General features: G+C 43.5%; 2 protein-coding genes across 3 annotated transcripts; one reads left to right on the top strand and one right to left on the bottom strand.

Moving 5' to 3' along the window:
• The first annotated feature begins 193 nt into the window (after positions 1-193).
• Positions 194-16,509, top strand: flvcr2a (FLVCR heme transporter 2a). Of its 2 annotated transcripts, XM_053845798.1 has the most exons (10): positions 3,844-3,932; positions 6,784-7,439; positions 9,369-9,510; positions 9,604-9,744; positions 10,262-10,329; positions 11,575-11,678; positions 13,025-13,135; positions 13,318-13,423; positions 13,953-14,064; positions 14,292-16,508. In XM_053845798.1, exons 2-10 carry the CDS (start codon positions 6,816-6,818, stop codon positions 14,612-14,614), a joined length of 1,731 nt encoding a protein of 576 aa, XP_053701773.1. In that variant the 5' UTR covers positions 3,844-3,932; positions 6,784-6,815; the 3' UTR covers positions 14,615-16,508. The 2 variants fall into 2 exon arrangements, with proteins under 2 accessions (XP_053701775.1, XP_053701773.1); XM_053845800.1 differs by lacking the exons at positions 3,844-3,932; positions 6,784-7,439 and adding an exon at positions 194-999 and having other exon boundaries at positions 14,292-16,509.
• On the bottom strand, positions 16,377-17,636 carry erg28 (ergosterol biosynthesis 28 homolog). Its single transcript, XM_053845803.1, has 5 exons — positions 17,546-17,636; positions 17,337-17,475; positions 17,081-17,171; positions 16,744-16,862; positions 16,377-16,687 (listed from the first exon to the last, which is right to left on the bottom strand). The coding sequence occupies exons 2-5, from the start codon at positions 17,467-17,469 to the stop codon at positions 16,599-16,601; spliced, it is 432 nt and encodes a 143-aa protein (XP_053701778.1). The 5' UTR covers positions 17,470-17,475; positions 17,546-17,636; the 3' UTR covers positions 16,377-16,598.
• Positions 17,637-17,844: the final 208 nt, after the last annotated feature.

Genomic DNA, 17,844 nt, shown 5'->3' with positions numbered 1-17,844 from the left:
TCAATCTCCATCACAAGATTGAGCTTTTCATTTTCAACAGTGGGGGGAAAGTAAGTCTTTTGTTTCAAGCTGCAGGGATTAAACTCAGGACTTCTACTACAGCACTTCTGTGTTTCTGTTTTCAAATGTTTGGACACGCAGTTTGAAACCAAGAAGTGTCGCAAATCTGTCGTTTTACTGTTAAGAGTCTATGTAGACAAACAGCAGTGTCGCTCCATCACACACTTGCCCCAAGTCCAAATATTGACTGGGTTTTCACGGTTCTAGCTCAGCCTTCATTTGGAGAAGGGGTGGAGTCATCACATTTGGATGTCAGAGGACACGGGCAGCCCATTGGATGAACTTGGAAGCGCAGGTCAGACTCGGGGTTTGTTAAATAGTCCAGATGAGGAGAGGAAGACACTCGAAGAGGCGTGAAGTGGCGCAGGAGGAGAAGTGATGGAGGGTGGTCAGGACAAGCCCGGCGACCCGGGTCTCTGTGCGGCAGCGATGGATAAAGGCGGGAAAGAGGGGATCGAGCTCGGCACGGTTCCAAATGGAGAGAGTTGCTCTGAGCTCCGGACGCACCTGTACAAGAGGCGCTGGGTGATCGTGTTCCTGTTCAGCGCGTACTCGCTCAACAACGCGAGCCAGTGGATCCAGTACGGCATCATCAACAACATCACCACCAAGTTCTACGGCGTGGATTCCTTCGCTGTGGACTGGCTCTCCCTGGTCTACATGCTGGTCTACATCCCGTTCGTCTTCCCGGTCACTTGGCTCCTGGACAAAAAGGGACTGCGCGTCTGCGCGCTCCTGGCGAACGCGCTCAACGTGATCGGGACTTGGATCAAAGTGGGCAGCGCTCACCGGGACTTGTTCTGGGTCACTGTCCTCGGGCAGACCGTCAGCGCCCTGGCGCAGGTCTCCATCCTCGGGATACCGTCCAAACTCTCCTCGCTGTGGTTCGGCCCGGATGAGGTGTCCACCGCCTGCGCCATCGGAGTGTTCGGGAATCAGGTGAGCGGCTCAGGTTAGAAGACCCTCATCACCATGTCATCCTCATCCTCAACCATCCGTCCATCCACCCAGCTATTTCCCCATCATTATGGGGAACCACGCGCTTGTTGTTGTTCCACTCAAATTTAGAATTCAGTTTGCAATTTCAATATTGATCTTCTACGACTGACGCACGTGATATTTGCGAGGATATTTATATGCACCACATGTACCTGACTTTAATTAAAAGGGAGAAGTTAATTTCAATCCCACTGCAAACGTATAACAACAACTCTCTCAGGCATCAAAATAATTAAAATAATTCATAATATCTGGACCCTTTTCAGTGTACTTCGGATCAACTGAGGTTTTGCTGCTTAAATTTGCAATTTTTTTGTTGCTTGCCCACTTGCGTATCTTGACAAACAATGGTGCTGGTAACCAATTTCCAAATGCAATTTCATTTCAATGATTTTGGACTTCCTCAGTCAGCCATCTATCCCTCACTAGATCCTTCAATTCTGATTTTCTCTGGTTATTTTCTGATCACATCAATATCTCCAAACATCTCTGTCGTGAACGTCATCTCTATGAGTCACTTGATGGTATCCTACAACTTTCTTCTGGGTCTGCGCTTTTTTACTTTTCTGGCTCATATTTTAGACGACTTTATTTGTGTATATTTTTTTTAGAATTTTAGAGAATCTCTCAAACAGTTTTTTTCTGGAGATCTGGCCACTTGCGACCAACTAGTAATTTTAAAGAAAATGACTGGCCTCTTCAAGTTTGACTGTACTGTACTGTACCACTGAGACTGAAGTCCTAAAGTAAGGTGGGGCTGGTGCAAGTTGTGGTGCATATTGAGTTTAACAGCAGTGGTGATGGGAAAATTTTATTTGAGCGAAGTCACACTCTCAGATGAGACTCTGACAACAGTCAAAGAGGGAACAAAGGTGCCCTGTTTATGTGTCAGTTCCCCCCCATCTCCGCAGTCCCTCACTCAGAACTGCTAGTCGAACGCTTAGGTTTCCGTTGCGCTTCTGTTTCCGACAGTGTTGTTGTTGAACAAGTGTCCCTCCATCACATACTTGACCCATCTCCAAATATTGATCCTATTTCAAGTCCAATCACACAGCCTACTTTAAGACAGAGGAGGAGTAAAGCCTCCTCTCAGATGGATCAAGCAACCTGTAGGGTGGCTGTTGGAAAGCCAGTTGGATCTGAGATCAGGGTCTGGCTTTGGTAAATAGTCAATAAAGGTGAGGAAGTCACCACATGACACACTCAGGTGTGAAGTGGCTCTCGTGGTGAAAGGATGGAGGATGGTCAGATCAAGCCAGAGGTCCCTGACTCCTGTGAGGAAGGGATGGATAAAGGTGGGAAAGAGGGACTGGAACTCGGCACTGTTCCAAACGGAGAGGTGCGGACGCATCTGTACAAGAGGCGTTGGATGATCGTGATTCTCTTCAGCGCGTACTCTGTAAGCAACGCCAGCCAGTATCTCGTGTACGCCATCATTAACAACATCACCACCAAGTTCTACCAAGTGGATTCCTTCGCCATGGACTGGACCGCGATGATCTACATGCTGGTCTACATCCCGTTAATCTTCCCGGTCACTTGGTTCCTGGATATAAAGGGACTGCGTGTCTGTGCGCTCCTGGCAAATGGACTCAATGTGCTGGGGACTTGGACCAAAGTGGCCAGTGCTCAACAGGACCTCTTTTGGGTCGCTATACTTGGGCAGACGATCGGCGCCCTGGCGCAGGTCTTCATCATCGGTATGCCGTCCCATGTCGCCTCCGTATGGTTTGGCCCAAATGAGGTGTCCACTGCATGTGCCATCGGAGTGTTCGGGACTCAGGTGAGCAGCTCAGATTCCTACTATCTTCAACTCCTTATTAAAACACCATAATTATGAACCATTTCCTGGTCTATTCTTGCCCCTAAATGTACTTTAATATCAAGTAGCCTTCTACATAAACTTATATTGATCTAGGTGTAACAAGATACGGTGACTTGCACTTGTGATGTTTGTGCTTCTGTGTAAGTAACATTAATCTGTTGTGTTAATACTGTCCTGTCCGGCACATTTGGCATTACAAATTCAGGCAATAATAAACAATACTGCCATGCCTTTATTTGATAATTAATATTCATATTGTAAATTGACGGAGGACGGCATCAAAGGACCGAAGTGAGTTCTGTGATCTTATACCAAACCAAATAGTGGTGAATTACGTGAGACTATTTTTGAAGCTGTTAAGCAGGTTGACCAACTTCCGGCTTCCATCCAGTTGACACACTGCTTTCCATGGAGAAGAATGTTTCAAACCCACATGCAGTCCATGTAAATAGCGATATATAAGACTGAGGGGTGTAAAAGGTGGGGGTCGAGGTGGCTTCTTTGGACTCAGAGTGACCAACAGTTCTGGAAAGGCCAATTGCTTGTATCGATCGTGACAAAGCATGTGACCACAGGTGAGAGCAGAAATGTAAACAGAGAGCTTAGTTTTTTGGCTCAGCTCTTGAGATCTGAAGACGTCCAAACGTCCAAGTTATTCTTTTCAAACATGCTTAAAACTAGGCCTAAATTTTAAAACAGAAGCAGTTATTTTTCTTTTATAATATATGGCTTAATAATGACTCATTGCATGATTTCATAAAAAACAATCAAATTAAATTATTATTATATCTGACTTATTTGTCTGTGAAACCTGTTGCCAGTTTCTCACCTTCCACCTTGGACTTGTCGTATAAATAATAAATGTATGCAAATTAAATGAGGTCTGTTGTTTTCTCCGACGCGTTTTTAAAAAACAGATTTTATTTTCACCGCTTTCGCTATAGCGGAAGTGACGTGTCTCGTGTTTACGGTCTTGCCACCGTCTTCCGCGGTGCAGTGAAACAAATAACTTATTCACGAGCAGCGAAACGATGTCGCCTTCTTCCAGGTATGAAAGTCACTTGAATTGTCTTCTTTGTGTGATACGGTTGAGTAATTTGTTTTGTTTTCGATGGAGTCTGAAGAGGCTGAACATGCCAGTCTGTGAAAGAGCAAAGAAGTTTGACGTCTAACCACTTATGATGTGTGTTTCTCTCGTCGTTGTTTGTGGTTACAGTAATAATAAAAGATTTCAGTAAGAGTTGGTAACAATAACGCGGATCCGAGGATGCATTTTTATTGTCATAACGGCGACTATTGGAGCATGATTTCCCGTTGTAAAACTAAAATAATACAAAGTAAACGATGACAGTTTTTGTTTGTGTCTCCTCTAGCGGCGGTTTAAAGTGTATTAAAAGCTAAATAAGTCATGTAACCATCAGTCCGGAACACTTTCCCACGTGTATGAACATGTATAGGAAGTCAATGAATGTCTCCACACAAAGCTTTTATTTCAAAAATAGTGGATGATGAGAAGAATGTGGAGAACGTGGATGAGCAAAAGGAAACATGAAGGGCCATTGTATTCTCTTGGTTTCTAGATAGGGGTCATGGTTCTCATCTGAGACAAATTGAGGCTGGAACAGTGTGACGGAGATGTTACACAAATTATTTCAGGCTGCTTGAGATCACTATCTTTCAGAGAGAGGACTGAGCACTCCGTACAAAACAAGTGCGTATCAAAGGAGGAGCTTTAGTGTTACCTGTCTATGTTTCCTCGTGACACAAGTGTGAGGTTCACACCGAGGAGAAAGCAGGAGTTTAGTTCCTCTTTCTGATTTCAAGCCTTGCTAGAATATGATTTCCAAACCAAACTTCCCCATAGAAACCTGAAGGCAGCCATTCAATCACATTATTTTATCTCACTTGATACATTGCTTTTTGACGCATTAGTTATTTGTTTACTTCAGTAACTTTCAATTTTCAATGGCAGAAACCTCTTGTTTTTGATACTTTTGCAATGCATTTATTATTTCCCCCTATTAAAATAGGCGTTAAAATAGTTTATATATTTTTACGTAATGCACTTTAAATGTTAAAGTTTTCTACTTCCAGATACAGCACCCCAGAATTCCTCCAGAAAAGCTAGATATTTCCAGGGAAAAGGGAGTCTGGACTGCTTTATTATGGATAAGCAGTGAAAATTGATGGAGCGTTGCAGATTTTAAACCAGTAATTTGTTCAATATTAGTTAATAATTGAGTTTTAATGACCCGTTTTATATCCCTGGACTTAACTGTTATGAGCTACAGTATAATAGTGTCTCAGCACGTGGACACACGAGTTCACTGAATTCCCCGTGTCTTTCATAAGCATGTTTTTCTTCTCAGCTTAGGCTCTATTTTCTGTGTTACCATGACATCTAAGACTTGTTGTCCTTCTGGTAACAAACTCTAAAATAGCATAGTGATACACTCACTACAGTATTAACCCTGATCTTAACTTCATTTCCCCGTCTAGTTTACTCCTGCACTGGAGCCCAAAAACTAGATCTGGAAGTTGGCGGTAGAAATTGCTTTTTCTCTGGTTGGCTGGTGGTTTCTCAGATAACGCGCCGCCTGAGTCTCTCTGGATGACTGAGCGCCAGATAGTGAAACCTTCACGGTGTTTTGAAAAGTAGTAGTTCCTCAGTTGTGACTTGAATCCAAGACGCTAGTCTTTGAAAAACTTTCCTTCTTGGAGTTGCAGGCAGACATGTCTGAGCAACTATTTTTCTATTTACTATTTTTCTATCAGCTGCATGATTTAAAAAAAATCATAATATTATGATATTAACAGTGGTTTAAATAAAAATTAATGATGGAAAATGGGAAGTAATGTAGAAAATGACTGGGGTGTTTCAAAGGTTCATGGCATGAAATGTCACATTAATATAGTAAACAATGCAAGTAATAATAAGAAATAATAAAAAAATTATTTGTTTTGACACGATTTGTTATCTTCCTTTGGTGATTTTTAAAATATGAGTTCCATATTTCATATCGTGGCCCCTGCATTGTTTTTGTATCATTTTGTCAGGCTGCTATTTTGTTGCACTCCAAGAAAATAAATGAATAATAATCTGTGAGCTGTGTTCATTAAATATGTATTTATTAATAAATAAATATATTTTTTGTACATTTGAAAATATTATAGCAGATATATTTTTTGCAAGTAAGTAATGGTTTTTATTTCAATGTATTTGTTGATTTTTAAAATGTAATTAAAATGCAACATTTTTTAATAAGCTAATTTCATGTATTTTTATTTATTTTTAATAATTTAATTCAACTTCATTTGTATACTTAATATCTTTTAAATAGTTTTCTTACCTGACTTAGACATTATTTTTCAATTTCTACAGCTGACATTAAATTTCATTCAACTTTTTATTAGAATTATTTTGCCTACAGTTTTAGTCATGACCTTAGATGGTCGCCAGCGATGTGTTATTCATAATCATAAATGTCTACTTTGAAGATACTTTTTTAGTGCGGTACATCATTTCGGCTGCAGAACGTTGTGTCTTGTTTTGTCAGCTGGTTTTCTCACCTCAGCTGGACTTAAGGTGACAGGTCACATGTCTCTCAGTGTTGTTATAAAGTCCGCTTGATATCCGCTGTGAGCTAGCGACAACAGCTTGTAGAGAGGTATAGAGTTATAGACGCCGTCTTGTGGCTGAGGAAATTCTTGAATTGCCTGGAGGTGTTTGTGGAACCTGATCGTCTGCTGGTTGCTCCTCGTATTTGTACTGCCCCTCGGATCCGCCTTAGCTAATCCAGTCGTTGACACGTTTTACCTGTTGTGGTGGAGTAGTCAGGTTTGAGCGGCGATGCTACCAGAACATGCGCATGAGAGGAACTGTTTGCTTTTTCCTTCAGCTGTTAGGCTGTCTGTGGAGAACAACCCAAACATGAGCAGCCAGGAGGAGCTCTCTCACGAGTGGATGGATGGGTTTGGCTCAGCCGGCGACAGTGTTTATTCGTCGGCAGGGAAAGGTAGAAGCAGTTATGTGGAGCGCAGCAACTCTCTTCTTCTCGGAGACAACATATCCCAGGTGCCCCTCCTGGAGGACTCCCAGTTTTACCCGCTCATGGAGACCCGACTCTACAAGCGGCGCTGGGTGATGCTCTTCCTCTTCAGCGCCTTCTCCATGAGCAACGCGTTCATGTGGCTGCAGTATAGCATCATCAACAACATCTTCATGCGCTTCTATGGAATCAGCGCGCTGGCGATCGACTGGCTCTCCATGATCTACTTCCTCACCTACATCCCGCTCATCCTACCGGTCATGTGGCTGCTGGATAATCGGGGACTTCGGGACGTGATCGTGGTGGGGTCCGCCTTCAATTGCATCGGCGCCTGGATCAAGGCGGGAACAGCCCACCCCAGCATGTTTGCCATGACCTTCTTTGGTCAGTTTGTGTGCTCGGTGGGCACCGTCTACTGTCTAGGAATCCCATCCAAACTGGCCTCGCTGTGGTTCGGCAAACAGGAAGTGTCCACCGCGTGCTCCGTTGGCGTTCTAGGGAACCAGGTGTGTAGGATCCTTTTTGATGCAGCTCTCAAGTCATTTATATTTACAGTAAAAGAACCTGTGGACTGTAGTTTTCTTGTAGTCCTCCGTACCAGGCTGGTCCGCAGTGTGTCCGCTGTCTGCTGGGTGGGTCATTACTTCTGACATCTTTTTTAAACCGTCTCAAACCATTGGAGACTTTTTGAGTTGGTTCCAACAACCACACTGCGCTACATATTTGAAGCTAGCTTGTGATCTCAGCAGCATTATTGAAACAAGGACTCTCAAATGAACTCCTCCGTTGCTCTCGAACCCCTTTGGAGCCACACGCTTCTTATCCTTATTCGAAGTGTGTACTCGCTAACCTGCCAACATCCTGTCACACTACCCACTGTCACATTGCTGATGATGAATACAGGCGCTTCATGGTGGCATGACTCTGTTGGCTCTGGGTTATAAACAGCATCGCAAGTCACGCGACTGACATTGAGCAATTGGTGTTATCTTGTCTTCCGTCTATTTGACTCGTAGATATCTTCACTATGTGACAGCCATTGATCTCCTTCTTACTATGTGGCAAATATCTTTCACTCCAGCCTATTAGATTGCCGTTTCCTGGCAACAAAGAGGTAATGTGATAATAACTATGTGATACCTTTCAGTGCAGTAATGATACAGACCTCAGTACCATTCTGCTGATACTCTAGCACTGTTTCGTCTCTTACAGACCGATCGAGACTGGCCTCCGTGCAGTAGTATGGAGTAGTAGTACAATGCTTGATTTGTTCGCAGTTACATCTTGACAACTTGACGTTTTGACAGTCAGATACAGTCTATTGTTGTTGTTTACTGTTGTGTGTATGCATTTGATTTAGTTCTGTCCAGGAATCGCAGCACAGGGTAAGTCTTTTAAGCTTTCTAACGTAGCTCATGCTGGCACCATACCAGACGTGTACGGCACACGACAGGCATAGAGTGACATGTCAGTAGTTGAGTCCTCACCTCAGGAAGTCCATCCATCCATCCATCCATCCATCCAGACTTTTAGCTTGGAGGGCGTCTGGGCGTCTGCAAAACATGAAAAAATGGACGCCGATTCCCGACCGTAGCTTGGCCGCCAGATTACACTGGTAAATGGCGGCATCTGGTGGCCAAGCTACGGTTGAGAATCGGGCATCCATTTTTGCATGTTTTGCAGACGTCCAGACGCCCTCCAAGCTAAACGCCTGCATCCATCCATCCATCCTGTGAAAACACTGCACTCCCCCCCTCCTAATGTTTTCTTCTTGTGGCCATTGGATTAAGAGTATCATGCACACAAAGACAATAGGCTTCACAGCTCTCATTATTTGGAGATACTATCCATTCCAGGGTTCTCGCCAGCTCTTCAACAGTTTAGCTCAGCTTTGAATTTAATCCCTTACTGCACCAAGTCTGCCCAAGTGCAGTGGGTGCTCTCTTCTACTTTTGTTTTTTTGATATGTCATAATGATGTTGTCATCCACCTTAAGGTTAGCTATGCTAATGTATTCTTGTTCTGGGTGGAGTGACCGACCCAATCCTGACTAGAACCCTCCACCCTTCCCTGCTCCTCACTTGAGACTGTAATACTTGGACCTACCCTTCCACGTGTCGCAGACATCACCCCAGTCATCGTGCTGTTAGAAATAACCAAATATTTACACTGCTGTGCATCCTGTCATACCGGCGACTCTCTTCATGGTTGGTGCCTCTTCTCTAGAGAGGTGGTACCTCTTGTGGAACGTTCTTGACACTGCAGGAACCCTTGGAAATGAGCTTCTCGCATATTCCTTACATGGGTTAGCAGTTGACTCCCCTTCACCCTCAACTGAATAAAGCACTATTTTTTTGTATCTCCTCTAAACCCCAACGTTCATCTTTCCATCCGTGTTGCTTGTAAAGCACTAAATTTGCGCGTCTCTCCCGCAGATGGGAATCGCCATTGGCTTCCTGTTACCGCCCGTCCTCGTGCCAGATTCAGACAATATGGAAGAGCTAGCGTACCACATCCGGATCATGTTTTACATTAGCGCGGGGATTGCGACCGGCCTCTTCGTCCTGGTGATCGCTGGTAAGTATGGCGACGCTCTTCAAAGCTCTCCTTGCTGTTAAATTGAAATGAGGTCTGATATGCCTCCCACCCTTCTAATGCTTGTGTGCCCAGTGTTCCAGGACAAGCCCGAGATCCCGCCCTCTCAGGCTCAGGCTCAGGCCCGCTGCATGCCCCAGGATGAGTACTCCTACTCTGCCTCCATTAAACGGCTGCTGAAGAACCGGGCCTTCATGCTGCTGGTGGTCAGCTACGGTGGGTTTGGTCTACTTTCATGACATTTAGACGGCATGCAAATTCACTAAATGTCACGTTATATTTGGTATTATAAGGCTTCCTGCTCAAATGTTATCCAAATGTCGTGATCTTATACCACACCGGCGCTGGTCGACGCTGCCCATGTTTGCGTGTTGAACTTTGACCGCTCTATTTCTCTTGCCTCGCACCTTATGTGGCTTGAACACTGGCCGCAGTCACAAGTTCAATGGCGTAACAAACAATTGATCGTGACAGCATTTGATTTTCGGGGAAAAGTCGATCTTTATCAGCTGTTTGTTCGTTTCAAGTCTTCACAAGTTCAAGGTGTCATGAGACTGAGCGCGAGCCAAAGTTCACTGACGCCAATCGTTAAGTATTTTTGGCTCCTCACGTCTGCGACCCCTGATCCTTTGCTGCCTAGTGATTATCACTTGTTGTTGAGGGTCACTCTCTGTTTACCCGGAGATAAACGCTTAGATATATTGATTCTAATGGCGTCTTCCTTTGTCTCCAGGCCTGAATGTGGGCTGCTTCTACTCCATCTCCACTCTGTTGAATCAGATGATCATCGACCATTATCCAGTGAGCTGCTTTCCTTTAGCTGGTTTTCGCTTTACTATTATCAATAGAACTGGACTGGGGTGAGCTAAAACACTTATGGTCCACTCAGCATGTAGGTTTGCCTCCAAAATAGTGTCTTTTTGACAAGATGCGAAGACAAGATGCTAAGAACTTTACTAACCTTTATTCTGCGAGTATTCTGAAAAATACAAAATTAAATTTAGAAAATGAAAAAGAAGTTCAGTAAAACTGAAGATGCACAAACAACCTCACCTTTGTTCCTGAGCCTAGCTGCCATTTTTTTTCGATTCATAGTCAAATATGACTTGTAACAGACTCATCTGAGATGTATCTTTTTCCACTTTTGTGTCGTTTTGCTACTGGAGCACGATGCTCAAGCTCCGTGCTTGACCACGTCATCGTCTATTGCTGCTAGAACATGAGTGCTACATAGTTTTACATCAGCTTCAACTGAACATGAGGAACTATCTAACCTTTCACGTAAAATATGGCAGTCAGAAAATTTGTCTTCACAATATGTGACTCTCAAAATGCATACTTATTAATCTACGCTGACATTTATAAGTACGCTGAGAAAAAAATCCTGGTGAGAATAAGATAAAAAAACTGCAGTCTGCAGTCCTGACTCCACCACCATTGCAGTTTTTTTATCTTATTCTCACCAGGAGTTTTTTCTCAGCATACTTATAAATCCCAGCATAGATTTATAAGTACGCTGAGAAAAAAAATCCTGGTGAGAATAAGATAAAAAAAACTGCAGTCTGCAGTCCTGACTCCACCACCAGCTGGTGTAGAACACAGCCACACATCACACCAATTGCAACGATCAACAGTTAATATAAAACAACATTAAACAAGGTGGACAAACAATACCTAAGCAAGTGTGAAACAAATGTTTGGATAATTGGATTAGAAAAACCCCAAAATACTCAGATAAAAAAATGTAGCAAGACAATATGTTTTAACATGATTTTCATGAAAAAAATGACAATTACGAGACAAAAATAAATAAAAAACAAAAGAATAATAAAATAAAAAGTCTAAGCAGTGACATAAAATCAAACTTTCTCTCACCAATTCTCTTTTTTTTACGCTTTAATCTCACTTTCTCGTCTTTCTCACGGGAGCAAGTTTGTTGGCAAACATAAACATCGCTTATCAATGGCGCTTGTTTGCATGAGATTAAACAGCAGCTGTCAGTGTGTGTTTGTAGGACTGGCTAACCACCTCTCTGTCATCACTCAGGGCGAACAGGTGAACGCAGGCCGCATCGGTTTGACCATCGTCATCGCCGGAATGGTCGGCTCGCTCATCTGCGGCATCTGGCTGGACAAAACCAAAACCTACAAGTGAGACGCTTCCTCAAGCCTCTTCCTTTCCTTCCTTTCAGACCACGTCATTCTATGTCGGTGCAAATCCTCACGCAGCTGGGATTTCCTGTTCGCTCCTCTAATAAAGCTGGATTAATTCAGCGTCGGCACGAGTGAGGCTTCATAGAAGGCAGATAAGGAAGTGGTGTGTTTGCTTTCAAGTCAGACCTCTTTCAGTAATTGGCTCTTATGTATTCAAAAGAATTAACATGTTCAGGACTTAAGTTATCCGGGGGAGCTGCTTTGGTTCGACCTGACTACTGAGCAACTCGGGTCGTCTTTTGAAGAGTGTAATGCTTTTGTTTTGGGATGAAGAAGATGCTCCTCTTTCGGTCGGCATCGATGGCAGCATTGAGCGTGAGTTAAGTAAAGGCAACCCTCGTCTGGAAGGCCATCCATGTTGTGAACAAGATCTGAGCGTGCCCAGTCCTCCACCTCTTAAAGATATTCTCGTGTGGAGTCACTTGTGATGGTGAACTGCAGCATCACTCAGAAGAAACCAGTGCGGCTGAGATGGCTTTATGAGGTCGCTCTCTGCTGATGTGAAGTGACAGAGTCGTGTCCTGTCTTTTTCGACTCTAGTGGGCTCGTATCTGGTTCGCCATTGTACTACACTTAAAAGTGTTTGGCGGGTGGAGACTTAGCATTTGTGTTTTTAGATAGTGTCTCGCTATTATATGCGGATAAAAGCACGATGACTAGACCAACTCACATAGAAAATAAAGATGCTAAATAGCTGTCTACACACTTGGATCAGTTTCTTATCTTGTTCTTAGTCCACTGGAGAGGCGGCTTTACACACATGGTGACTGCAGGCCACTGAAACAACAAGTTGGCCTCATGACAAAAGCACGATTTGGTCCCACTGCCTTCTCAGACTGCTGAAAACTCTAACTATGTCGTCCACTTCTATGAAATTACAGTCAGTGACTGGGAGTCTTTGTTAGCTGGAGTCTGTAAGCAGTCACATGACACAGATTATTGTCAAGTCAGAGCAGTTTTTTTTGCTGAATTTATGAGCTCTGGATAAGTACAGTTGTGAACAGGGTTAACTTTTAAGCCAGAGTTGCTGAGTTTGATGAAAACCTGGAGTGTTCTTAGTGCAGTGCAAGTCATTCTGAGGAAACAGTAGCCCAACCAAAAAGACTTTTAAGGGCAACATCCCTGTTCAGTACCATGGGAATGTCCCGAAACACTCAATGACCCTGTGTCCTTCAGTGATGGTGTGGCCACGCTACGCCTTCATAGTGTTTTAACCATCTATAGTGGGGAAAATACATCGACATTTGCGATCCATCTTCCTTTCTCCTCCTCTGCCTCCACAGACAGACCACCCTGGCCGTGTACTCGCTCACTCTCATTGGGATGCTGGTCTACGCCTTCACCCTCAACCTCGGCCATCTCTGGGTGGTCTTCATCACCGCTGGGATGTTGGGGTAAGAGGCTTTGCTTCCAACTATAGGAGTAAATTCAGTCTTGTTTTTGCTCTGGAAATTTGCGTTTAATTCAATAACGTTTCATATTTTGAGGCCAGAAAACCTCCTGGGCTCTCTTTCCATGCCCTTCATGAAACAGAACATCAACCTCTGAGTGTCTTCCTCTGGTTCGCTCACCACAGTTTCTTCATGACGGGCTACCTGCCACTGGGCTTCGAGTTCGCGGTGGAGCTCACGTACCCCGAGTCAGAGGGAACCTCCTCTGGACTTCTTAACTGCTCTGCTCAGGTCAGAAGTGCTTCTTGAATCACGCTCCATGTTGAGAAATAAAACTCTCAGCTTCTTTTACTTCACTTAGCGTTCAGCTACATTAGCGCCACAGGCATTTTTAGCAGTGTTATTTAACTCTGTTATTTATTAGCTGTTCACTACACTTAGCAACAAAAGCATGTTTTTATTTTCTGATGTTATAAGCTATATATATATATATATATATATATATATATCTTAGTTAGGAATGTAAATTCACTTAGCTGACATTAATTATAAAACATGACTAAAAACTATTTGAGCATTTGTAATTATTACATTACATTATTATTTACATTTATTTAAACACTTAAAAACAAATAGTTGAGATCTGCTTTATTGTGATTTTTGCCCACTGTTTATATAATTTTCTATCAATGTAATTAGATGCCTTTTTCTGTTGTTTATGACGTCATCATAATGTTGCACTACTTGCAAAATTTCTCCTCCTTATTTTGCAGACATATTCAGTATAAAAAGTGTCTCCATGTTTCCCCTGTGCTTCCAGTTCTTCGGGATCATTTTCACCATCTGTCAGGGGAAGATTATTGACAACTGGGGAACTTTGGCCGGGAACATGTTCCTGAGCTTTTTCCTGCTTGTGGGAACCGTGATGACCGGTGAGACCAAAAACATGATGTTTCTGCTGCCACACTGCCGTCTAGTGAGCCATCATTCCAAGCATCCGTGAACTGAAATTTTCCGCGTTGTAACCTCACTACTCCCACTACTACTACTCACTACCATGTTCAAACTTACATTCCCGTCTTCCCTCTGCACGTTCAGATATGATATTTATGGCCTGCACTCTCTACAATACTCTAGTGATGCTCTCTTGTCCTCGCAGCGGTCATCAAGTCGGACCTGCGACGTCAGAAGGCCAACGTTCAGCCGGAGGCGGTGTGTGTGAGCGTGAGTACACAAGTGTGCTGCATGAGCTGTGGGTTTATCTTCATCTTGGCTCCATTACTTCTGCCTTCAACACTTGAAAATGCTCGTGCAGCAACTCTCTACATAAACCTTTGCTTGGGCTGCAGCTTTAACTGCATGGGTTCTCAAAACATCTGCTTGAATGAGGAAAAAATATTCAATCTTCACGAACGCTTCCTAATCCGCCTGAATTGGAGCCGTCCTGCACGCCAAAACTCCTCCTTATCCAAACGCATCTGACTACTGGTGAGGCAGATTTGGGGGTGCAGGGGTCTCCAGTGCTGCTGGTGGTGGTGTGACCCATCCGCCCTCCTCAGTGGAGTGACCCCCCAGGTGTTGTTCCATCCAGCCCACAGGCTCCGACTCATCGGTGCAGGATTACGGGGCCACGTCGCGCAGCGAGGCCGGGAAACAGCAGTCTTGACACAAACCCACAAGCTCATACACAAACACACTCCTGCACAAGGTAACAGGACACACACTGGTGTGAACTCATGTGTTGCCAGTCCAGTGAGAGCTTGTATTTTAGACGTTCATAGTGCAAAGTCTGCTGCCATCTAGCGGCGGACTACCGAACTGCAACTCCCCTCTGCTCGTTCTACTATTTACACATGGAAATGATGTTAAGACCTATCGCTAGTTCACTGCCGAACTATCAACAACACAAAACTTGCATGAATTAAAATGAATTAATAATATTTTTGATCAAAATGGTAAATGTGTAAGTTCATGAAAAATAGATTTTTTAATTGGTTAATTTAGTGGTGAAGGAAATGTTTCCGGCAAAAATAATAGTCACAAAGTAATATATTTATTATTCTAAATTGACTGCAAAGTAGTTTACATTAGTTTAGAATTCATTTTATTAGAAACTGAATAATAAAATATAAAAATATAAATTGAATTGTTGGTTTCAATTGATAGAAAGTGAGAAGTCATAATAAAACGCATGTAAAGATTAGTGGAATTAAAAAGTGTTGCTGGTTCAGTTCCCCACATCTGGTGGTGATGTTATTATTTTTTTTTTATCCTCTGTAGAAATACCCAGACGACATGGACGATGCCGTCGCTCCTCCTGAAGTCCACAAAGGTCTGAAGCTCTAGAGGAAGTATGGGACTGTAAATTAGTGACGGTCCCCACTTCAGCGCTGTCTCTTAGTCAGAAGTCCTGCTGTGCTCTGGAGGGGCTGTTTGGTCACAGGACGTGTTGCTATCGGGAAAAGAAGTTTTAATACCTCGTTTTAAAAACTATGTTTAGATTTTATCAATTTATTTAATGTGATGTGAGAGCATCGCTGTGGCTGCTCCATGATCTTTTCGTCTGCTCCACGATGAAACAGCTACCTTCAGTTAGCAAGGTCAGACACCACACTGCATTGGAGTCAGTTTGTACGTCAGAACTGATGTTCGCTATGACACTACGCTATTGACGGCCTGTATTTACACAACTGTAAAGCAGAGGTGGACTCAGATCTTGCCATCAAAGCACAACACACTCTATCATTCTGGACATGAGAACATGTAGCTTCTTCTGCCCTTTGACTCTCCAGTGCCATTTCAGTGGACCACAACTGTTGCAATGCTGACCAACACTGAGGTCACTTTACGGCGTCGCCTGAAGACGACGGAATTTGCACAATAACGGTTTTAGCTGTTTCTGATGAATTCTTTTTGTTGCTGTGTTGTATTGTTATTGTTAACTTGTGATGTCATCAGGTGCCGTGTCACTCCACTTCCTGTTTCTGACCTTTTATATTTTGTCTCCATGTTGGTCGCAGACGTGTTAGACTGTGTTTAATGAAGTTTGTTGCGCTAGGAAATAAACCTTTTACTGGCACATCTGACCTTTAGGGGGGGTTTGATTTGGAAGCGAGGAAAATATTTCTTCTCACTAAAGAATACATACATAGAACACTCGTAAGTTAAAAGAAGTTTGCACCTGAAGTGTCCGCTAAAATGCACACACAAGTGGGGAAAGACATTCAGAAAAGACAAACACATACAACTTCACAATAGTTGTTTAATTCAATCATGTCGCTGCAGTGTAAAAGGTTGACATGAACAAAAGCTGAGCCTGATATGACCCACAATACAAATCAGACAACAGTAAAACAGAGGTCAAATACGAAGCAGGCGTTGCCTCAGTGCCACACCGCTTCATCTAGCAAAGATCGAACAATAGCCCTGACTCATCTTCATCACTGATGAAGCACGATGTAAGATGTCAGTTACGCTTCTTCTGTCTCGCTCCGACTTCCTCTTGCGATTCAGGAAAACACTGGAATCCGATCAGCATCCCGATGACGGAGAAACCTGCGAGATGGTGAGGACTTGATCGTCGGAAACTTGGATGTAACTTGAGGCCCTACCTGCCACGATGAGTGGGGCCATGACCCCGATGGTCAGAGGGGCCGTCTTGTAGATGAAGGCCTCAGACAGGAAGTGACCCAATGCCAGCACGAACGTCCACAAGGTGATATGATACAACCTGTGGAGCAGAGGAGGAGACATCAACTTCATCTTTTCCACGCTGACTTGGACTGGAAGCAGCACATTAAACACTTGTGTGGCCAAAAAAACACAGTAAAAAGCTGTGTATTCACACAAAAACACATACTGAAAACATTGCAAGCACAATTAAAATACACTCAAAAATAAAAGTTTTCTGTTCACCATGAAAAGCAACTAGAAAACAAGAGCACGTACGTTCTGTTTTGAATATCAATGGCGCAGGCGCAGCGGATTATGGAGGACAGTAGAGTCCAGATGCCAAAGGTCCGAGCTTGAAGACCATTCACTGCAAAAACGATAGAATCATGAATAGTTGGAGGAAACTATCTTGACGACCATTAAAAAACAAAGACAATTACGTTTAAATCAGCAGGCAGAGCAATAAGCTGCACTTGGACTGTCATATTATTCCTACGGTTGACGGTGTAATAATATAATAATGATCGAGTACCGAACTCTGGCGTGCCGGTGTAGAGCTTCTCGGACAGGAAGCTGTGGTCTCGGAAGCTCTGCACCGTGTTCCCCATTGCGATGACGGACACCATCACCAGCCAGCTGCGCAGGACGTTCAGAAAGCGACTCATCTTCACCTGTTAGCAAGGACATGCGTGACTAACAAACCGCGCCGCAGGTAAATATTGTGACGTCGTCTTCATTTACCTCAGCAAAGAACCATGACGACCAAGGTGTTCTGTGAGGAGGAACGCTCACAAGCAGGGCGACACTGAAAACACGATTATTGTCCAATGGCAGTACTGCACTGGCGACGCCACATAGTGGTACCATTCATCTGATTGGTCCGTCACCCTGTTGGGGTCCCACCCACTCTTCAACTAGCCAATAGATATTGAAAATGAGTGACGTCATCGTGTCTGAATCAAAGAGTATACAAATTGTGAGAGGCTAAACCGGCTAAATATTTGATTATTGAACGAATAAAAGACCGATATTCTAACGCA

The sequence above is a fragment of the Synchiropus splendidus genome, chromosome 16 (genome assembly GCF_027744825.2).
Source record: "Synchiropus splendidus isolate RoL2022-P1 chromosome 16, RoL_Sspl_1.0, whole genome shotgun sequence".
Lineage (NCBI taxonomy): Eukaryota > Metazoa > Chordata > Actinopteri > Syngnathiformes > Callionymidae > Synchiropus > Synchiropus splendidus.
This window is presented reverse-complemented; position numbering and strand designations above follow the sequence as displayed.

Bases quoted from the DNA above. Each gene is read 5' to 3' on its own strand.
- flvcr2a (XM_053845798.1), top strand. From the start codon at position 6,816: ATGAGCAGCCAGGAGGAGCTCTCTCACGAGTGGATGGATGGGTTTGGC. The intron at 7,440-9,368 runs GTGTGTAGGATC...TCTCTCCCGCAG, and splicing joins TTGGCGTTCTAGGGAACCAG to ATGGGAATCGCCATTGGCTT. The intron at 9,745-10,261 runs GTGGGTTTGGTC...CTTTGTCTCCAG, and splicing joins GCTGCTGGTGGTCAGCTACG to GCCTGAATGTGGGCTGCTTC.
- erg28 (XM_053845803.1), bottom strand. From the start codon at position 17,469: ATGAGTCGCTTTCTGAACGTCCTGCGCAGCTGGCTGGTGATGGTGTCC. The intron at 17,172-17,336 runs GTACTCGATCAT...TCGTTTTTGCAG, and splicing joins CACCGGCACGCCAGAGTTCG to TGAATGGTCTTCAAGCTCGG. The intron at 16,863-17,080 runs GTACGTGCTCTT...TCTGCTCCACAG, and splicing joins ATTGATATTCAAAACAGAAC to GTTGTATCATATCACCTTGT.